General features: G+C 51.0%; 9 protein-coding genes across 9 annotated transcripts; 3 read left to right on the top strand and 6 right to left on the bottom strand.

Moving 5' to 3' along the window:
• Window positions 1–300: 300 nt before the first annotated feature.
• GT037_005853 (phthalate transporter) lies at window positions 301–1,335 on the bottom strand (the record flags this gene model as incomplete). Its single annotated transcript, XM_038930900.1, has 3 exons — window positions 301–358; window positions 406–916; window positions 972–1,335. The coding sequence occupies 3 exons, from the start codon at window positions 1,333–1,335 to the stop codon at window positions 301–303; spliced, it is 933 nt and encodes a 310-aa protein (XP_038786589.1).
• Window positions 1,336–3,749: 2,414 nt separating this feature from the next.
• Window positions 3,750–4,677, bottom strand: GT037_005852 (uncharacterized protein; the record flags this gene model as incomplete). Its single annotated transcript, XM_038930899.1, has 3 exons — window positions 3,750–4,135; window positions 4,191–4,298; window positions 4,350–4,677. The coding sequence occupies 3 exons, from the start codon at window positions 4,675–4,677 to the stop codon at window positions 3,750–3,752; spliced, it is 822 nt and encodes a 273-aa protein (XP_038786588.1).
• Window positions 4,678–5,955: 1,278 nt separating this feature from the next.
• GT037_005851 (oxoglutarate iron-dependent oxygenase) lies at window positions 5,956–6,812 on the bottom strand (the record flags this gene model as incomplete). The annotated part of the gene is made up of 2 exons (XM_038930898.1): window positions 5,956–6,284; window positions 6,335–6,812. The coding sequence occupies 2 exons, from the start codon at window positions 6,810–6,812 to the stop codon at window positions 5,956–5,958; spliced, it is 807 nt and encodes a 268-aa protein (XP_038786587.1).
• Window positions 6,813–6,899: 87 nt separating this feature from the next.
• Window positions 6,900–11,279, top strand: GT037_005850 (forkhead domain-containing protein; the record flags this gene model as incomplete). The annotated part of the gene is made up of 2 exons (XM_038930897.1): window positions 6,900–7,401; window positions 7,471–11,279. 2 exons carry the CDS (start codon window positions 6,900–6,902, stop codon window positions 11,277–11,279), a joined length of 4,311 nt encoding a protein of 1,436 aa, XP_038786586.1.
• Window positions 11,280–12,130: 851 nt separating this feature from the next.
• On the bottom strand, window positions 12,131–12,916 carry GT037_005849 (uncharacterized protein; the record flags this gene model as incomplete). The annotated part of the gene is made up of 3 exons (XM_038930896.1): window positions 12,131–12,422; window positions 12,479–12,630; window positions 12,677–12,916. 3 exons carry the CDS (start codon window positions 12,914–12,916, stop codon window positions 12,131–12,133), a joined length of 684 nt encoding a protein of 227 aa, XP_038786585.1.
• Window positions 12,917–13,267: 351 nt separating this feature from the next.
• Window positions 13,268–13,679, top strand: GT037_005848 (single-stranded telomeric dna binding protein; the record flags this gene model as incomplete). Its single annotated transcript, XM_038930895.1, has 2 exons — window positions 13,268–13,353; window positions 13,403–13,679. 2 exons carry the CDS (start codon window positions 13,268–13,270, stop codon window positions 13,677–13,679), a joined length of 363 nt encoding a protein of 120 aa, XP_038786584.1.
• Window positions 13,680–13,965: 286 nt separating this feature from the next.
• GT037_005847 (benzoate 4-monooxygenase cytochrome p450) lies at window positions 13,966–15,649 on the bottom strand (the record flags this gene model as incomplete). The annotated part of the gene is made up of 4 exons (XM_038930894.1): window positions 13,966–14,010; window positions 14,066–14,347; window positions 14,402–15,490; window positions 15,548–15,649. 4 exons carry the CDS (start codon window positions 15,647–15,649, stop codon window positions 13,966–13,968), a joined length of 1,518 nt encoding a protein of 505 aa, XP_038786583.1.
• A 2,459-nt stretch (window positions 15,650–18,108) lies between these two features.
• GT037_005846 (uncharacterized protein) lies at window positions 18,109–18,946 on the top strand (the record flags this gene model as incomplete). Its single annotated transcript, XM_038930893.1, has 3 exons — window positions 18,109–18,370; window positions 18,420–18,869; window positions 18,924–18,946. The coding sequence occupies 3 exons, from the start codon at window positions 18,109–18,111 to the stop codon at window positions 18,944–18,946; spliced, it is 735 nt and encodes a 244-aa protein (XP_038786582.1).
• Window positions 18,947–19,754: 808 nt separating this feature from the next.
• On the bottom strand, window positions 19,755–20,913 carry GT037_005845 (uncharacterized protein; the record flags this gene model as incomplete). Its single annotated transcript, XM_038930892.1, has 2 exons — window positions 19,755–20,050; window positions 20,805–20,913. Coding segments are annotated over 2 exons (405 nt in total), but the record flags the coding sequence as incomplete, so codon positions are not given.
• Window positions 20,914–21,666: the final 753 nt, after the last annotated feature.

Genomic DNA, 21,666 nt, shown 5'->3' with positions numbered 1-21,666 from the left:
CACTCTTCTGTGCACTACCATCACTTACGGGCCGCCACTCATCACCATCGCGAGGCGCTTGGGACTGCTGTCTCCGCAGTTGCGCAATGCGCTGTCATGACCCTTCATGACGTTCTACACAGCGTCATGAAGCCAGTATAAGCCTGTAATAGCTGGTTTACATCTACCACATGTATTTGTAGTACTCGAAGACCTCAATACTAATGATCACAGAGATTTGAAATAACGCTTGCAATCCCCAATTTCTTTCCTCTTGTCGTTTTGTCATACTGGGTGCGTCCAGTGCATGGCAGCGTATCGTTACGTAGAAGGGTTGCCACGATCAGTACTCACAAACACGACCAGTACAGCAGCGAATCTGATAATGTCAGTCGGCTGCCACTTCTTCGAGCTCATGATACGTACGCGGATGTCACGGCAAATACCTCAGCTCGCTTGGCATTGGCAAAGAACGTCAAACAGAAGCTCATTCCCACATTGAAGGCTGCGATCGTCCACAGCTTCGCTTTGAGTGACTCAAGTTGGATCAACACAAGAATGGATGCAATAGGTAGCATGGCTGCGATCATGGAAGTGATCCAAAGTGTGACCTTTACCACGGTAGTATCGTAGTACACTTTTCGACCAAGATGGTGATCTCCCTTGGTGAAGAGACCCAGGCCGTACTTGAAGAGATAAATTGCGCGCTCGGAAACCACACGAGAAAACTTGTCTGGGATGTCACGCGGATGAACGCCGACGATGTCAGGAGGATGATTGTCAGCATCGCCCGTTTTACCCCATATATCTGCATCTATGCCAGTCATATGTTCAGGAGCCATGTTTTCGCCTTCTAAAAAGCTTTGGAGATCGTGAAGATCAAAATGATCCGGCGCCTTGAGCTGTTGAAGAATCGAGATCTGAATAAGAGCTTTGTCTAATATTTTGTAAGATCAGTAAAGGTTTCATGTACAGGGTTTTATCGTCCTCACTGTATTGGTTCAGCTTCTCGTGCATCTTTGCAATCAGTCTGAACTGCTCTGACTCCTCTCCATGCGGCTCCTCCAACATGCACTGATAATCAGTCGCGTACTCAGATCTTCTGCCGCTAGTGCTTTTGTTGTCTTGCTGCTCGAGCCAAAACAAATTCTTTTCCAATGTACACAGCTCGGCCTGGAGATACAACAAGTGTCTTGCATTAAGTCCGTCAAATCGTCGATAAATTCCGGTTTCAGGCTTGAATGAGATGCGTTCAGATAAACGAGGATAGCCGACGGGGTGGTGCGTCCAAGCTGGCAGGTAAGGCGTAGCTTTTCTGGGGTCTCTCTTGATTTTTTCCGCGGCTTTCTCTAACATGCTGGTAGTTCTTGAGGGAAGTTAGTATAGAGGACACGCTGACGCGTAGCAGTGTGCAGAAAACGTCGCTTTGAGAATCGCCCTCGAGTTGTACACTGGCGTACCTTGTTACAATCACACTGCGTTCTGTGACTCTGTCTGTGTAAAGCTTCCTCAGCAAGTTGTCGTGCGCCAATCTCCGGTCGTACCACAGGATTAGATGTTTGCCAAAAACCGACAAGCATAGTGCGACCATGATCTGTGGCTGGAGCATGGCGCTTACATCTTGCAACAGCTGCGATCAGGACGCAAAGCATGCAATCTTCGCTGCGAGTACGCCTGAAATCATGCTTTGGCTCCGAAACTACAGAGAAAGCGTTACTTTCGTTTTATGGCAAGTTCGTCAATCTACGCGCTTAGATCGATCATGATTCAAGAGGCGTCTAAATCAAACCGACTATGAATTGTATCCTCGGCTCCTCTCAAGATTAAACCTATATTGCAATATGCGCTCATGGACGTCATAGCCCTATTTTACGTCGAGTCTGCGACCCAAGACTAATGGGTACATTTCTGATGCCATTACAGGCGGGCTTCAACATACGGAAGCCGCAAGAGCATCACCGTATGTAACATGGATCTAACAGCAACACATTTTACATCAACGAGGTTAGGTGTCGACTCACAACTCATTGTATTGTGAAATAACTGCCAACTCATGACCACGTCTGGTGGACGATGTGCGTGTGAAAATGTTGTCATCCGATGACTTAGAGAACGCAAGCAGACAGGATATATAATATCTTCAAAGCGGTTCCTGAGTACCTGATACCAAATATACCAGAGACATAGAAACAAGATATTGCTAGCAATGACATCGTGTGGATCGCGGAAGAATACCGGGAAGAAACTATTCCCAAGTAAAGGTCATAGCGGTTCTCGTGAACTCCCTGAGAAGCTGGATACGCTTGAGAATCTCGAAAACGCTCAGAAAAAAAAGCAGAAAAGGCAGCTCGGAGACAACCTAAGATGGTAATCAAACCTGGTTGGAGTTGTGGCGGCATTTCACCCACAGTTGGCCCTTGCCATATCAACTATTGTGGAAATGATCATCGGCTGTATGTACCATGTGTTGGCAACGATTGTCAGCATAATCGATGTGATCGTTGCTGGGAGGCGCGAATCTTTGATTCTGGTGTGGATAAGTCCGCAACCGGTTGGTTCCATTCTTCGTGCGGGACGTATTATGCTGGTATGGACTCACTTAAGTATTGTACAAGCTGCAACCACTCAGTTGCCGGTGATTTCAGGTATGTATGTCTGTCAAGGCCTTCACTAGACCCAGATTATGGAGGGAGAGGAAGATAGATAGACGATGTTATTAGCCATGGATGCGAGTTTCAGGAACGGCATGGAGTGTTTGGCTTCTACAAAAATAACTTGTCTCTCAGGAAAACTGTCTTTATAAATGTATACAGCAGTTCATATGATAGTGCATTATAATGTCAGCATGATTCTCGGACTACCTGGTTGCGTTTAAGGTTTGTGAAGATGACATCCCTTGGTTCATAATGTGATGTTTGATCAACGAGCGCTACTTTTACAGCAGCGAATCTGATCAATTACTAGTACTCCTCGTGGACTAAAATACTGCGCACTTACTTTCTGTGCATGTACTCACATTTTCGACTCATCCCACGCCTACGTAAAGTGAAGCTTTGACTACTATGGAGGTATCCTTTAGTCAAGGTACAGATGCCGCCTTGAACGCTGTGGTCTACTTCAACAGTAGAGATGTTTTGGTATAACTTATGCCAATAGTCTCCAAATCCTGACAGTTCGGTGTGTCTCCAGCTGAGTGCGACCTAGGCATAGGTAAACGAAGAAACACTGGTCCTACGGGTATTTGAAGATACATGATTGATGTAGAGCCTCGAGTGATGAGGCGATGGTCATGCGTGATGTGCATCACCGGCTTGTGTAAATCTACAGTCCCTTCGTTTGGAAGATGATGACGTCTAAGGCGAGCCGTGGCATATCCATCGGGATTTAGGAATGTTGTGGATACCTTTTTGACCAGGTGGAAGTCGCCAACTTTTCTCGTTTTTCTCATGAACATTTCCTTTTGATTTGCATATCAATCGCATCGCTCGACGAGCTTGTCAACACAGAAGTAAGATATTGTTGTAGGAATCGACATCAAAAAATTAGCAGGGTGTGATTAGTATCGATGCAGGATAGGTCATGCGCTGGTGTCGAGTTGAAGGCGTCGTTAATATTCACGGTTGGGCTTGGGCCTGCCGGCTGAATGAGAAAGTATGTATTATTGGCGAACCTGAAGACCATGTCAAATGGCCCGCTGTCCACGACACCCTTCTATCGATGAAGAAATCTCTGGAGAAAGAAATAAGCATCCTTTTTGACGCATGATCTATTTAGAAGATCTCTTGGTCGTCATACGCCCTCACACTCTCTAGGCGTTCTCTAACCTTCTTCGGATCCTTGCAGACATGCTTACTGTCCCAACCATCACTGCCACCATTGTGGTCAGGAAATGTCGTCTCCAGCCCTTCAAGAGCCATATCCGCGCTACACATGATAGCTTGGCGCATGTAGTCAAAGCAGTGGATCATGTGCCAGTGATGGTCTTCTTCAAGCTCATGGCCCGAAGTCATACCGGAATAGACTGCGACGACAGCATAGAGGCAGTGGAGCTGGTGGGTCATGGATGTCGTGAAGACAGTAGCGTTGGGCCAGACGATGGGAGTGGGAAGGTCGTGGTAGTTCTCTGGGTCAGGAATGCTCTGAAAGCCCATGCCGACTGTGAGGGATGTTAGTGGAACCTTTGAAGAATTCGGATGTTAGGGGAGTCGTACCAGGCAAGAGTTCGTTCCATGCTCGAAGTACTTCGGGCTTGAAGAACTCTGATGTGTTGTAGGGTGCAAATGTCTGGTTTATCTCGAACTTGGTGATCTGCGTTGGGACTGCATGGCTGTTAAACTGAGTGCGACAGTGGGTCGAATAGCAAGACTCACTGTGTGGGGACCATCCGGTGATATCGCCACCTACATCGTTGGCGCTTGTTGAACGTGCCTTCCACCGTGTTGAGTCGAGCATGCCTTGATCTCTGGCCAGCAGCCCGATGATTACGAGCTGCAACCCTATCACCAGTATCCATCGTATCGCTGCCACCAGCGGCGGGCACATTATTCTTCTTCTTGACAATGGTGCTTTGCTGTGGTATTCGCCTGCTGCCCATTGCTTCTCTCCCCCAACCAAAGATTCAACTTCCGTCGATGAGTCATCATCATGGTGATGGTCCTGCGAACGTACATCTGCGTAGTGGTGTTGTGGCTCCATCATGTCGATTAGTAAGTTGGTGACGCCAGGTCAATCGTAAACTTGGATATTAAAAGCGAAAGTGAGCGCAGCTGAGGAGCCAAAGGCAGTGGCGGCCTCCGTACAGATGTACTCGTACGTCAAACATGCTGGCCCACACCGAAACGCTGAGGCCGTGGTTCCTGGTCGGAGCTGTCATCGCCATTCATGGTAGACGCCGGCGACAGCTCGATGGGTAGTTCTAAGCGTGAGTTGAGAATGCTGAAACGGGTTCCTGGATACGCGATACGTGGGCTATGCCAAGTTTCGTTAGATCGCCGGGATGAAACCGAGGATGAATCGCCAAGAGTATGAAGCTATCTCGTCTTCCGCCTCAAGCGAAGATAGCGTGAAACCCAATGCAAACATCGAGCATGAATGTTTGTATGTAGTCAAATGCGGTTGGTGTTGGTTTATATATTCTTGAAGCGTATTGCCGGCTTGCTGTCCCCTTATTTCAACAAACTAAAGGAACTTGGTAATGATGATTAAACACAATACCAGAGTTGTTACATCAGAGAGGGATAGATTACTTGCGCGATCGAAAGGCACAGAAGAAAGATATGATGGGTCTTGGAGTGAAGCGTAGCGTGGTGTGAGGTAGCTACAAGAGCTAGGAAGCAAGAGGGGAGAATTCGAGAGATCAGGCTCAGTGACTAGAGAGGCAAGAATATTTTGATATATCGGTATTTGAGGAAGGCCATTGTATATATATATATATATATATGTGTGTGTGTGTGGTGGAACATGCCAAACCCGAACTTCGATAGGTGGACTACCCGAGCATGCATTAGTTTCCGGTCGCATGGTTTGACAGCTGTAGCCATGCGATGTCTTGTAGGACTTCATAGTGGGTGTCTACATCGTATTCGTCGATTTCGCAGTGCTGATAGCTGATCTGAGTAAACCTAGCAACACAACATATGGTTAGTGTCGCAGCTACCTGCGTGCATCCGTCGCATTCTCCCAACGGCCCCGTGAGATTACAAACTGCACTGGTAAGTTCAGAGATGTAATCTAGGCTTGCGACACAGATGTCGGGTGGGGTCCAGGAAGGAGTAACCTATCGCATCTAAGTTTTGGCATGCAAACCGCGTAGCTCAATGGCCATGGTAACACACACACAGCAACATACTGTGGCGAGATGTATTCGAATCCGCAAGTTTGGCTTGTTGTTGCGAATGCCAAGGTCAACTCTGTCCACTCGGAATAGCGTTGAAGATGGCGAGTCCTTTGGGGGTCGTTGTCTCCCAGCAGCACGACTCATCGCTTGACACACAAGTCGCTCCTGATGACCCATTTCTCGCCGCCGATGACCTCACGTCCTTCGTGCAGCATGCAGTCTGCGCCATGTCGATGCAGTAGCGCAAGACCAACTTCAAGGTCGACAACGACGGGCTCAGGTGGCGGATCCCTACTCTTCTTTCTTGGCAGGTCTGGGTAAAACACCGTCTCTCCACCCATGCAGCCTGTTGCTGGAGAGGTGAGATATATTAACAAGGTCCAGGTGGTACGCGCTGGTACCGGTTGCGAACCGGAGGGCTGGATCATTACATTATTGGAATCATCATCTGGCTCTGTCAGCATTTGGTCTATGACTGTCAGACGGCTTTGAACAAGCCGTTCAGTAGGGATGATGTACAATGCTGATCGAAGAACTGGCCCTTGGAGTACCTGTAGATGCGAATATTCTGGTTCAGGCCGAGCACCTCACCGCCCCACAGGTCCTTCCGCTGTTCTACACTGAGACCAAGCGCCCCTTCCTCAACATGTCCGCTGACCAGCTTTCTTAGCCCGGTCTGGCTCCACAGTCGTTCAGCGAATGCGGGATCATCAATCTGGTAGCGGTCGTTCACGCGCACCGCATCACCTTTCTTAGGCTTTCCGGGCGTAGTCGTCAGTGGTAGTGACGACAGGAAGGAAACGTACGTCTTGCATAGTGACGCCGTGAAGAAGTTGGGGATAGTGACGATCTGCTTGTGAAGCACTTCCTGCAGGGCAAGGTCCTCTTCTGGTACGAGAGGAGTGAAGGCGGGCCAGTTGGGAGGCTGTCTCGCCGGTTCAGACGAGGGCGCTGGCCGGCTAGATGCGCCTTGCTGGGTCTTCTTCTTGGGCGCCATGTAATGGACGCTTACTGGCAAACCGACGGGTAATGCAGATGTCTTGGTTCTGTATTGCTGCGATTGGTGCGGAAGGTGAAAGTTTGGATGGATCGCTCCTTCTACCAAAGAGCGGCCAAGGGTGCCGAAGAGCGCGTTCACCTGCGAGGCTGTATCTTGCTTGGAGAAGTGTGCACCCTCTTCCCACAGTCTTTTCACCTCGCAATTCCGCCTGCGCCGTCACTTCTTCTCAACCTGCTCTTGCTGCCACCAGAGTCCAATGCACTGACGATGAATCCAACAGAGGGAGGTCCAGAGAACGAGACGCTTTTGCGGCCGCTCAGATTGGAAGGTATCTTGGATGCACAGTCAATGTTCATCTCCCAAGCATCAAGTTGGTCTTTCTCATCGGCGCCGGACCGTGATGCGGAGATGGGCGGCCAAGACCCACGTGCAGCAGGATTAGGCCCGGCGCAAGCCTCTCATGAGCAGCGTCGACCGACATCCTCCGAAGACACCAACCCGCTGCGACAGCACGACGAAGGCCCTTTGCAAACAGAAGACCGCCTAGGCAAGCGCAGCTCCGCCTTGTTCGGACCTCACCTGGCCTGTACGTATTGCGCGACACTGCGACGCGGTTTGCTGGGCGAAAAACAAGCGCGCCGCTAACCACCTGCAGCGGACGGCATCCTAGACCACTATTCCCTCGACTTTGACTTCCCTTTCGCACTCCCCTACGCACTTCCCGACGAAGATGGCGGCGGCAGGATGGCCGTAGCCCCTTCTAACGAGCTTTTACACCATGTCACCCCCGAACATGACACTCCCGACGCCCTTCTCTCGCCTGCCCCCGATAAGCGCATTCCCGACATGGCAGCCGCGACCAGCGATGCGTCGGCCATGCCAGCCCTCGGCGGCGAGAAGCCATCTGCCGACCACAACATGATGGACACAACCCTCACCAACGGACTGCCGCTGCTCGACACACCCATCGACTTTGCGCAGTCCAACAACCTAAATGGCGCCGACATGACCGCCGACATGACTGCCATGCCCATGGACATGACGACCGCCTTCCCGCCCATGAATGCCTTCATGCCGCCCACGACCAATGAGCGCCTCACGGCCTTTGCGCGTCTGCGCTTCGATGACGGCTCCTACTACATGCATACCTATCAGATCACCCTGGGCCGCAATCTCGATCTCGCGCACAGAGACATGAAGCGCCTTATCAAGGCCGAGGCACTGCACGCAAAAGGCCATGTGCAGGCTGCTCGCGAACACTTGACTGGCATGGACGAGGCCAATGCGAAGAAGGACAAGAAGAAGAAGAAACACAAAAAGGGTGGCGCCCGTAGCGTCATCTCCGAGAAGGGCGGCATCCTCAGTGCACCCATCGAGTCGATGCCCATGGAGTACCAGCAGCGTCGCCAGAGCAATGCGTCGCACTCTCTCAGCTCAAACTCACACCCTACGGGCGAATCTGGCGAGGAAAAGCCTGCCGAGCGCGCGCCACAAGACATGATCATGCAGGCCTTCCCCGAAGTACCTGCCCAATTCGACGGCCACGTCCCCGAAGACCCCAACGACTGTCCATTCGTGCCTATACATCCCCAGCAGATCGTAGCCAGGACAGGATCGTTGGGTCCCAAAGGCATATCGCGGGAGCATGCCAAGATCTTTTTTGACTTTGACGCGGGTCACTTCTGTATCCATGTCCTGGGTAACAATGGTTTGCATCACGAGGGAGACTTTTATCCCAAGGGTGAAACTGTACCTTTGGATCATGGCGACCACTTGCAGCTGGGTGCTGTGAACATACACTTCTTCCTCCCAGACGTCGCGCTCACAGAGCAGCAACGCCATCGCCAGGAGTCTGGATCGCGACCTATGAGTTTCTCTTTCGAAAACGGGAACGGTCAGTTGGAAAGTGACGAGCATATCAGTTCTGAGAGCGAAGACCAGCAGAGCGTCAACCCGCGCCATGTCTACTACCACCATCCTGTCAGTGACAGCGATGACGATGACGGACTCGCCGATGAAGAAATGGACGATTATGAAGAGCCTGCTCCCAAACCGCGACAGAAGACAAGTCTCAAGCTCAAGATCAAGAATCTGCCTCCCGCTTCCTCGAAGGAAAGTAAGAAAGCGCACAAGAGGAAGCATCAGCAGCGCGAACTCACGCCTGAAGAGCCACCAACAAAGAAGGTCAAGCTCAAAGTCAAAGACACTGCGAAGCTCAAGGAAGCGATTCGTGAATCCACGAAGGAGCCAAAAATTCAGAAGGAGCGCAAAGAGCCCAAGGAACCAAAGGAACCCAAAGAGAAGGAAGTTGCGCCGCCCAGAGAGCCCAAGGAACCCAAAGAAGCCAAGGAGCCGAAAGACAAGGGCAAAGCACCAGCCAAGACTCCCGCAAAGGCACCTGTCAAGGACGAGACGCCAGTCGAGGAGCCTGTCAAAGATGTTCCCATGGCTCCAAAGCCCGAGCAGCCAAGTAAGCCCCCACCGAACGATAGTCCGCCTTTACTACGCAAGCCACACGAAGGCGAACTCGAAGCCGGAGATATCGATGGGCTCATTACGGAGGAGATGGCGCTTCAGCACAATTTGCCACGGAATCTTATCGGTCATGTCGTTGAGAAGCGCAAAGGACCAGGCAGACCGCCCAAGGATGGCATCATGTCAAAGCGCCAGCGTTCGCAGCTCATTAAGCAGGCTAAGGATATTGAGAGGGCAAGAGCTGCTGGCATCGACCCAGCTGACATTCCGATCCCGACTATCAAGCCGAAAGCACCCAAACGCAAAGAATCAAATGCTGGCGATGGCGAAGATGATGGAGTTATGGAGACAACGGAGCAGGGCGATGGTAGCTTGTCCAGTCTCCAGAAACAAACGAAGCCCATCAGACCGCCTCGGACACCTTCACCTGAGATGCGTATTGAAGACTACACCGAGGAACAGCTGCAACGACCCACAGCCAACTATGTTGTACTGATTCATGAGGCGATTTCGTCTTCACCCACTGGCCAGATGAACCTCCAATCCATTTATACTTACATTGAGCGGAAGTATCCTTGGTACAAGTTCAAGACTACTACGAGCGGTTGGCAGTCTAGTGTGCGCCACAACCTTGGTCAGCACGACGCTTTCATGAAGGGTGATAAGGAGGGTAAAGGCTACCTTTGGAGAATCAACCCCGAAGTCTCGATCGAAAAGGAACGTAGGAAGAGGCAAGCCAGTCCTCCACTTAGCAATGCTCCGCGACAGTACTACCAACCGCCGAATGGATATCAGCCGTATCCCCAGCCTGGATACCCGTATCACCCGGGCATGCCTCATGCGATGCCGCAGCCACCACCACCAAGACTGCCACCTAGTCTCGCGCAACCTCGCTTACCACCTAGTATGGCTCGTAATGAGAGCAACTCAGCTGCATCGAACACGTCTCAGAACGCACCCCATCCATCGCCTTATGCGTCCCCTTGGGGCGGCGGTGGTAACACTGCTGGGAGTCCGCCAGCGCCCAATGCTCCACGACCGTATCCGCAGCCTAACTCGCAGGCTCCGCCAACTTCCTCAGCAGCCGGTTCGAGTGGTCAGTACGGCGTTCTCTATCCCACGGCTGCTCCACAACAATCGCCATACAGCCAACCTCCGGCACCCAGCCCATACGGTGGTCCATATGCTAACACAGGCGCGAGCCCGTATGGCCCTGGTCCGCCTCGTCCCTACGGAGCATATCCACCACAAAGCCAGCAGTCGAATGCTCCTTCGGCGTCGCAGCCACAGCCTTCAGCGTCGCCTTACGGCCCGCCTCCGTCTCAGACGCCCTCACAACCAGGGCCTCCCAACGACGCTTCGGCACCTCATCCGTCTGGACGTTACCCGATTGGAGTTCATCCGGACCTTATTCGCCAGCTCGAAGCGTACCGTCACGTTTACCTTGACAAGAGGCCAGGCCCTGAGGAGCAGAAGAAAGTGGACAATGCTATCAGAGCTTGCGTAGACAGAACTGTACCTGAATCGACATTGACGGACCAAGAAAGAAAGTTGCTTATATCCATCTGCGGAGTGGAGAGCATTAACAAACATGTCAAGAGGGCACCTGATGTCAAAGATGAAGATGAAGCGAGTACTGCGGCAGCGTTCGCCGCAGCAGGTGCAGCCGCAAACACGATGGCTCAGCAATACCAATCAGCACCACAGTCTGCAAACCCAACAGGCACCGCGTCCCCAGCACCGACACGTGAGAACAGCGAGCCACAGAAGTTTACGCCAAACATGACTGGCGCATCACCAGCTCCTCCCATGGCACCTTCACATCGTCCGAGCGTCGAGCCCATCACGCCTGTGCCCGGTTCGCCAGCAGTTCAAAATGGCACCCCGCTGCGGCGTCCAATGACCGAGTTGACCGCAGACAGCGCACCCGGCACGGAAGAAGCCAAGAAGACGGAGAACAGTCAAGATGCATCGAAGAAAGCTGAGTAGCTTTTGTTCTTACGGCGCCTTTTCTATTCTTAATACGCTCGTTTTCAAAACCTCCTCGCCTGGCCTCTGCCTATGCGTGTCACTTATTTCTCTCCCCTCTACTCGGCGCTTCAAGCCTGTTTGGAGCTAGCTAGCATTTGAGTTTGGCGTTTTAGGCGGAAGCATTTTGGCTTTGCCAACATTGATACCCTTGACAGCGTAGCTTGGTTGGGGGTTCTACCAAAAGTGAGATTTCGCGTAGGTTTTTACGTCGAATATGGGATATATGCGTTATGGTATACATGACTGTTTCGAGTAGATAGATGATAGCGACAAGCAGCGGCAGCATCACATCGGCTATAAAAATGATATACAATTCTATAAACTTTGAGTGTCTTGTCTCGATCGTGTAGTATGTGGTGTATTGACACGGTACAGTTTTGCCTAGCCCGGCAACTTGTTTCCAATGTAGCGGAGAAAGCACCCTCTTTCAATCTCGACGCGCGTTCAAGAGCACATTTATTCAAGCTTTTATGGATGCCTGATCTGATAAGCTGTTGCCTGATGGGGTACCTCTGCGGTCGGAAACATGACGCACAGTGCACAGCTGTAGCTGATGGAATAATGAAGCTTTATACGTTTAAAAAAAAAGGGGGGCCAAACGGTAAAGAGTTTGGTATTGCCTGCGTATCTCGTAGGTAGAGTAGGTGCCTCGACACAAATCCAAAGCCCAAATGCTGCGATTATATATAGAAAAGAAGAAGCTTAAGCCCAAGATGCCGCTTCTGCTGATGTCGCCGTACGCCTGAAAACCCCGCCACTCGGACTCGCTATGCTCATTTGATAGCAATAGGTTGAGCCGGCACAGCCGCTTACATGGCCATCTCAGCCTGTAGCTTCCGCAACTCCTCCTCTTCATCGTCCTCCTCAACCCGCTGTGGTGCCTTGGGGTTGGTACTTGGTGCCTGTGGTAGCTTCTGTGACGATGGAGCATCGTGGATGGGCACGTTGCCAGTGTTGAGCATTTGCTCGTCGAGCTTTTCTTGTTGTAGCTCTGCGAGTTCCTCGTCCAGTTCGTCTTCGTCGATGCCGTTGGAGGCGACGCCCGAGGTGATGGCTTCGCTAATCTCTTCGCCGATTGCGTGTTGCTCGCGGAGGTCCTCCCTGCGCACATGGTCAGCAAACTATTCGGTAAGGCTTGTCTTGTGCAAAAAGCATACATGACATTGTCGACCTTGTCGATGGTCAGACCGGCGTGTATCTGCTTCATGGCGGTTCCTGCATTCTTCATGGCATCCAGCGTCTCCTTGTTGATATTGGCCGTCTCGATGGAGTAGATCTCTCTTTCTAGCGTCATGATCTGCGAACTGGTCTGCTCAAGTGAGTGCTCGAACTGCTTCTTTCGCCGTAACGCCGACTTGGCAGCTATGGCAAGCGTCAGCGACAACAGCAGGAAGCGGGATGCATGCGGACTTGCCTTGCTTGTTGGTAGAAACGTGTTTTCGCGCCAGCGCATCTTGCTCGTCCATCTGGTTTTGCAGGTGCTTCTCCCGCTTGTTCAGCATCTCAAGTTGGCCTCGAAGCTGGAGGATGGCCTTCTTTGGCGCCTCCTTCTTCGCCTGGCCACCGCCAAACCAGCCCAGGCCCCAGCCGCTCATGTTGAAGTAGTTCTGGGGGTCTTGAGTTAGCAACCTTGGTTCGCTTGACGCTATCGCAAGCCGATGCAGCTGACTTGAAGCCTATCAGAGTGTGGGTTGGCGGGGCTGCGGGGGGCGGTGCGTAGTTCGCACGTACTTTGTAGGAAATCCGGGTGTGTGTCCGAGTTATGGCAGGTGAGGAGAGTGCGCAGAGGTTCGTGTTGTTGGAGCGGCGGCGTTGGAGTGACTGAAGGGTGCCTGGCTGGTCATGAATCGGGCCTGGATGCACGAGGGTATGATGTCGTCCGCGCTAACCATGGCACGTGCATCTCGGCTCCGGTTTCCACCGCATTCTGCGGCGCCTTCACCACCATGTCTGGTCCCGTTGCCTCGAATTTGGTGCTGTTGGGTGACTTGCCCGCATGCGCGCAAGGCAACAAAGTCCGCTTTCTGGGCTGGTGCACCGAGTCGTCCCCGATCACGTCGCAGAGACTGACTGTATCGCAGCATCGATGACTACGTCACTGAGACCGCAACACTGCGCCTCAAGCACAACTACCCGACATCCAGCCCGCCCGTCATCGCGAACCTCAATGTCCAACACGTACTGGAGCGCATCAAGCATCTCGACGTAGACATCGGCACATGGCTCAACGTCATCGGCTATGTCGAGCGCAGGAAGGAGCAGGGCGTCTTTGTACAGGCCGTCACTGTCTGGAATGCCGGCAATGTCGACCTCAAGGCGTATGAAAAGGCCGTTGAGGCGCGCAAGGCCGTTGCATAAACGTCGCCAGGCTCATGCATTATGCTCATGCACGCTCACCCAAGCAACAATCATAGTATGATTGTGCAACACCAGTATCTAACACCACATGTGAGGTTCTCGTTGCACGACTTTGCCAAATTCAGCCTTGTCTGACAGATGGAGAATTCATTCATGAATATGGTGGGACACTACAAAGAACGCAGTCTGATATCAAACCACTATACTGTCCGAAAACAAACACTTGAAACGATTGATTCCACCGTCCTATCCTGCACGCTGATTGACTACTGATAGCCTTACGTGTTCATTTGGAAGCATATTCCAAGGTGACCTCCAATGGCTTTTTATCCTACGTCGCCGTTAGCATTTGTTACCGCAGAATCTGATCATACGATAGATCGTACCCAAAGTAGATATGTGCACTGCTCTCCCCAATCCCACCTGTCCAGATCATCCTTTAACCTGATATTGAAACTCCACAACAATCTCGCAAGTATCAGTCGCATCTCGTTGTTAGCAACCTTGGCACCTATGCAACTATGTCTACCCACCATAAAAGGCGCAAACGCAGCCATGTTGTCTTGTCCTGGCTTTGGATGTAGGAATCTCTCCGGTATAAAGGAGTTTGGGTTGCGGAAGTTATACGGTTGTCTATAGGCGGAGTATTGATTGTAGGTTACGTAGGTCTATTCAGAAGAGTTTAGTTAGGATGAGGTAGTATGGGAGCATGAATCTCTTACGCCTTCAGGAACCCATTGGTCGCACACAGTGTCTCCGCCTTTGGGAGCAATGCGAGGTACTCCGATGGCGTTGGGAGGGCCAAGTCGCATGCCCTCATTGATGACCGCGTTTAGATAAGGCAAGTTGCTTGTCGATGCTACCGTCATGTCGCTCTCGTTCTGGAAATTACTCCTGATCTCTGCTGTGAGTCGGTGCAAGACACCTCTGTGCTGCAACAACATTCTTACGATCGCAGTCAGAGCACTCGCTGTAGTTTCGCTCCCAGCAAACGCAATTACGAGTAAGTTGATTCCCCACTCAGCGTCTGTGAAGTGATCCTTCTGATCACTATACTTCTTTGTCGGAGTTACCCAGTCCGGCCGCTCTACATCCAGCGCTATTCTCTTCTGAGCTTGTTCCATACTCAACTTACGATGATCCATGCTCCTCTGCAAGATGCGCTTGGGAATGATGTGTCGGAGTAGTTTGTCGATGGGAGGGTAATGGTTGATCGAGCCGATTAAGGCAAGCCCTTTGCCAAAGTCCTGGGCAATGTCGACCCAGGGATGCGCTTTGCCATTTGCAACACAATCCCAAGACTCGCCATAGGTAAAGTCTCCAGAGATATCAAAAGTCAAGTAGTTCAACCATTGCTCAAGATCGACAGTCTTTCTTTTTTTCACTTGTTCCATGAAGAGATCAACATAGCTTTCAATGACTGGTGCTTGTTCTTTCAAGCTTTTCTCTGAGAAGGAATTTGCAAAAGCACGTCTGTACCTCGTATGATCTTCCTCATGCCAGTTCACGATTGAGTTAGGTTCGGTTGGTGACATCTTCTTGAATGAGGTACGGTTACGTTCGAAGGGTAGATGGCCCGGGCGTGTGATATAGATCTCTTTCAATGCACGACTGTCGGCATAGGAAAGTTCGTTAGGGGCCACACGTACAACTGGCCCATACTTGGTGTGGAACTCAGTAAAACGCTTGTGAATTTCGCCGCGGTGCGTCGAGATAACATAGGGAATGCGGAAGGATCGCCAAAGCAGTGGACCGGGGTAGTGACGTAACGGATGGAGGAACGCGTTGTAGAACGCGTATGCGAACGCTAGCTTTGTTGATGGATTAGCATCGAAGGGAGCCACTTTGCATACTGACAGGACACTTACGGCTGAGATGCATAATACACATGCTGCCACTGGATGCACGCGACTGGGTAACGATGACGAAAATTGGAAGCCCAGGGCATCACGACCGCCTTTGTCTGCCATTGCAAAATCTGGACCGAGCTACAAAGCTCAATTTCTTGTGTCGAATGCCCTTATTCTGTGTTACTACATCGCGATAGCAAGCATAGCTATTCGGATGTCGCGTTATCGTGACGAAAGGGTAGTCCTTGGCTTATGAAGTAAGGCACCCCGCTTTAGCCTTTCCTCTTTCGGGCATTATACTTTGCCATGTCCAGACCCAGACCTAGAGTCCTCACGTCGATGATACTCCAATGGGTCCTTTTAATCATTCGGATATGGATTTGACATGTACGAAACATCTTGGGGGAGAGAGGTGGATCGAAGAACACGAGCTGCAGGTTGGCGCACCGCTTCCGCGTTGGATGCGCCCTCAGCATGCGCCGACATCTCAAGTATCAACTCACGCCGGCCCGGCCAGAAGCAAACCCAACTGAACGGATGTAGAGCGGGAGACATATACTGTTGCGGTAGGTGTCACAGTCTTGACTGCCACCATGCAGCCAATGCAGGAGCTGTCAAGAGTTTGAAAAGCACTTCAGGATGCTGACAGGAGCCCAACATCCCGCGCACACGTGTATCCTCACCGTAATGAAGGGTAACTCCTGGAAGCGTTCGAGCGACGTTCATGAGCTGGGGAAGTGTCGCACGTTATGCGGGATCATCGCTGAAACCTTCGCTTGAGCTCTGACACAGCTCACTCTGTGAACTTCATGGGTTTCCAAACACTTGTTACTGTGAAAGATCCTTCGGCCGACCTGTCGTTCACAAGTCTAAACGAAACATTCGACTTACTCGCAATTGGCGTATGCAACGTCGTCCCGCAATGCACCACGAGTTTGCTCGCTAGATAGACGGGTGTGTCACGAGCTTACTGTGGAGCAAAAAAGAAAGGAGGCTAATGTCGCCGCTTCGACAGACTTGCAGGAAGCTAATGAGCCAACATTACCCCTCTTTCATTGCCAATGAGGCGATACCAAAGCTCTGTCAGACGATTAGAGGGCATTTTGTGGCTCGTGGGTAACCTGGTTCTGGGTTTGCTAGTCAATGTCTTCAGTACGTTTCTTACCGGATTGCAGCTTTCGCGAACGCCTTGCCGTGCGCTCATATTGGTATCGAAGACCAATGCGAAGGGACTGGCTGATGAGTGCCACCCCTCGTTTAAACCAACCATGTAATTTATGCCTGATAATAGATATCAGTCTTTGTGCGGAACAGGCATCATGCTCAAGTTCGCAGCATGGCAAGCTTCACAGTCGCCTAACCGCAGCCGTACGTAGCATCGGTGCCACCGCGGATGCAGACTCCCTGAGACGCCGACAAGACTTTCGCCGCATTTCTCTCCCAAGGCTACCCAGTGAACGCCTACACATTCCAGGACTCACAGTTGCCGCATTTTCCGTTAATCTCTGTCGAGTACCCAGTTAATTAACCAACATTTGGGCTTGAAGCGGGGCTTTCGATAGTTCGTGCATGCTACTATCGGGTCATTTACTGACTTTGCTCAGCCAGATCAGGTCATTTACCAGCCGTCCGATGCATGGCGTCTGCAGCGCACAGGCAACGGGTGAATGCCAGGGAGACCCCAGCCTTCTAACCAACCTCCCGTTCAAGCAAGCGCAAACCCAATTCCCAAAATTGAGTGCACTTCTGCCGACGTTTGGTGTTCGTCTGGAGGGCCTGATGCTGAAACTAAAGAATCCTTCGTTGGACGACCACTGAGGGTGTCAGGTCAACTGTGCCGCCTCCCTAAGGCAGAATAGATGCCTCGCTGTCAGACATTGCGATGGATGTGGAGGCCATGTAACAAAAAACCAACGTTCAAAAGACTAGGGAGCGCGAATGGAGGCTCAACACGAAGAGTGGACAGCGCCACTGGAATGCGGCTCACTACAAGGGAAGCAAAGCCCATCGTATCGCTCTCAAAATCCCTGCCTTTGATCGCAAGATTGCACGTATCAGCGCTTACAGCAGACACAAGCCTTTTACCCAGCTTGCCGGGAGCGGCAAGGTGACATGCGGAAAGAGGACTACCCTGAGACGCTAAAGCCACCTCCAGGTCTCACCAATTTGGCGTGCATATCGCTTGAAGGATAATAGTAGGAATCTGGTCAAGATGAAGGCCCGTGTTGACGTACACCCACACATGGCGGCGCATGCATGCCCATGTAGGCCGCCTGTCTAACGGCCAAGCGCGAAGGTTACAGATGAAGGTATAAGTCTGTCGAGCCGCCTGGTCTAAGAGGGAGTGTAACGGCGATATCAGCTTCGAGTTCTTAACAAATACTTATTCACCTTCACCATTGTTCAGAGTCTACCTGTGTTGCACAGATCATCCTCGCAAGATTTTTATACTGCCGCCACCCGACTTGCAGCGCACTTTTTCCACGAGAACAACCCGGATTCAGCAAACCCAAATCATCTTTACAGAACGCATCATCAACAGCGTTCGCTTTTCGCAAGGCTACACGCTATCAGTCACCATGCTGTTCTCCACAGTCACTGCGGCCCTTCTCTGTGTCGCAACTGCCACTGCAGCTGCTCTACCATTGCCTGGCAAGCCACAAACATACACTCCCGCGCGGAACCTCAAGAGCCTCTCCAAACTCTTTCCCCAGAGTACTCTTACTAGCCCAGACACACTCGGCCTAGACCTGAAGTACGTTGTCCTCGGTATCGGCACACAAAACTACACATGTAGTACGCCCGACGACAGCGTGACTCCTGGTACCACTGGTGCATACGGTAAGAACAATAAGAGCTCGACAGTAAAACATCTCTAACAGCCATCTAGCTACCCTATACGACATCGGCACGAAGCTCAACGACGACAAGATGGCCAAATGGAAGATTGGCTCCATTTCGCCTCTTGCACTCTCGCTGAGCGAATGGGCACCTCAAGTTGTTGACATGAGCCTCAGGTCGCAGGGCTACGAACATATCGCGGGTCATCACTTCTTCGCAGATGTTTCAGGAACAAACACGCCAACATTCGCTTTCGACAAGCTCAGCGCACCCTTCCCCATGACCCAAGTGGCCAAAATAGGCAATGTCGACGCACCAGCACACGCATGCCCAGGCAAGAATGGCCTACCTGCTGTTCAGTGGCTGTATCTCCAGCACAAGGCTGGTATCACTCAGGGAGGAATCGACACTGTCTACCGCGTCGAGACTGCTGGTGGTAACAAGCCTGCTACTTGCAAAGGCATGCCAGCTTCTTGGGAGGTCAAATACGCTGCGCAATGTAAGTGTACATGAAACCCTTAGACTGCTGTAGTGGTCCACTAACATCTCGCAGATTGGGTCTATGGTCCAAAGTAGTAGGCGCCTAGCTTGCGACGCTCGTTTCGAGTCAATTACGAATGCTTCTACCCCTCATGCCTTCTTTAGTCCTTCCATAGTTGGGTTAGTCGCGCGCGTCTATATTTGTCCCAGAGACATCTAGACAGTGTGCAGCAGGGCATGTGTTTTTTTTTCTTGCCACTTTTAATTTCGTCTTCTGAACTTACGATACCCTTTCTTTCCCATGGTTCGCACGGCTTTGCTAGGTCTCAATTCTTCTAAAACGGACATTGGCATGGTCATGGGCGTTTGAGGCTGTCAGCATTGGGCCATTATAGTGTACGCCGACTTAGTATAGATCTTGCCCTAATTCTAAAAGACTTCTTTTATCTTTTCCGTTCTTTTCTGATACTTTCGTGATTCCTCGTGGAATAGTTCACGGTACAGTACGCGAGTCGATGCGCGAGAAGCCAACAAGACGTGATATAGTGCAGGTGATCACAACTGCTATCCCACCAACACAACACGCTTACGTGGATTGAGTCTTACGACACGTACTAGATCGACCGATAACATCGTGGCACGACATGTCAGCCAACATGCGAAGCTCGCCGTATATGCCGCAGTAAGGCGCGCAAGGCTGTTTGCGCTATCACGTCCAATTCAACAAGGTTAAGATACTAACAGCCCTCATCTGCCAACCGCACGGCGTATGAGTTGCCAATAAACACTACCGGCCTCTTCACAAGCATTCATGTCTCTTATGGTTCTTTTTCGACTCGACCTCAAGAAAGCCTTGCTCCAATACATGACGTGAACCACTCGCCCAGTCCTGTAAACCCTTTCTTTACCCAAGATACCTGAAAACAATGCAGCCCTCCTGATTGGATGGCTGCTCGATCGAGGAGTGGTTCGTGCTACTTTGGTGGCTGTGGCAGCGGGTATTTCTCTTGGCAAAGCGGGTGTGGTAGGTGTGGCACAAGTCTGGTTTGACGGCGGCTAGAATACATCGGAGGTTTTTCTTAGGGGTTTGTATAGTTTTGGCTTGAACTCTATCCATTGTGTGGTCCTCGGAAAAAGAAACGCCCCATTGGCATGCACGGAAAAAGGGCTTCCGCGCGAATGATTTGGCGTAAATGTATTCTGCTCAATTTGGCGGTATTGTTCCTGTTTGAACCTTTGTCGGATCACATCCACCAAACCCATCGCACCAATGTTCACTCTGGGCCTTCATCTCCGTGTGGCCTACAGCGTATTCTGTAGTGCACCTGATGTCCTGCAGCTCTTTATCATCGACAGTGTTGTCCATGCTTCCAATTCGCTCCTCAGTGATGCTGTAAACCACACTCTTCTTGCCTTGGTCGGGAAACGTGAACTTCTCAATCACACTCTCTCATACACTACTTCTAGCTGATGCCTAGAGATTTTCGTTTTCCGTCTATGTATCATTCGTTTTCAGAAGGATCTTGCGACGCTTAGCATACTTTCCTGCACTTCGAAACACGTTTCGTTCGAGACCATCGTACTTGCTGGTCTTGAAAGAACTCGCGTTCCTCCTGAATAGTGGTTTGAGGGCGGTTACGGAGGTTGCGATACTCCCCACGTGTATTTGCATGCTGAACGAAGGAGGTCAGTGCTGACTCACAGTGCATCATTTTGTAAGAGAGAAAGTCTCAGGAGGATCACGTACGAACCCAGAATGTTCACTCTTTGATCACTAGACATCGTCAACTTGAGGGGTTGATGATTGTTGTAATGACCTTATAAAGTGCAAACCGGTCATTGTTGAAGAGCCAAACTGGTAATAAGCGTCTTTGGTGACTACGGTAGCTGAACTGTAGTCTTATGAGTGATTGAAGACTCGAAGATACAGTAAAAGTACGTACAGCCAGCTTACGCTCAGCAATGCCATGAAGCTCAAACTTGTTGTATCGAGGCATCTGTGGGTTTCGTATGACCGGTATAGATATAGTGGCGCATGCCACATCGGTGAACATGTTGCAAGCCTGGTGACGTTAATGTGATCAGGCATTCTTGGCTGGAAATGGCTGGATTTACCTGTGTTCGCTAACGCAGTACTGACAAAGAAGCCAATGAGTAGCACCTGGCATTGATCGTAGTACTCTAAGTACCAGATACAGGTGAGTATTGCAATGCCAAACTGAAGAATGCGAACAGGGTAAATGCCACGACAAAGGCTATCATTACCCATAATGTGCACCTGAACCAGGCGTTTTTCTTACTCAGCCTTACGAGAAAAAGCGTAATAGTTATTGTTCAGTGGTATTGAAGCAATGATGGCTGGAATACTGGTTTGGTGATAGACAGCCTGGTTGCTCCCTGCAAGATTGGATGGCGCCTAAGGCCATGGCGACTCTGGACGACGAAACATATCATCTTCGTCATTTCATCATCCTGTTTGCATCGAAGTCTCTTAGCGACATGAGGATATGTTTTCTTGGGGACTTACACATACTCACATGTTGAGTGATTATGCATTGCTAGCTTGCGTGACACAAATACGCCGCCCACAGCGATGTAGGTGACGGCATTTCATGGGATTCCCATATTTGTTAGGAACCCGAGGCTGCTATCACCTCCGCTACGCTCATTCTTTCGTGTTCGGCGGCTCGTACAGACTGTGGAGACTCTAAGCCAAAAGACCCAGTATAGCGATCTTTCCCGAGGCCCGCGTTGGATCAGATTCCGCTAGTAACTAGTGCCTGTGAACCCTGCCCAGGTGCTGATGCTGGCTCCAC

Source organism: Alternaria burnsii (genome assembly GCF_013036055.1).
Source record: "Alternaria burnsii strain CBS107.38 chromosome Unknown 732, whole genome shotgun sequence".
Lineage (NCBI taxonomy): Eukaryota > Fungi > Ascomycota > Dothideomycetes > Pleosporales > Pleosporaceae > Alternaria > Alternaria burnsii.
Note: the sequence above shows the minus strand (reverse complement) of the source record. Positions and strands in the feature narration are given on the sequence as shown.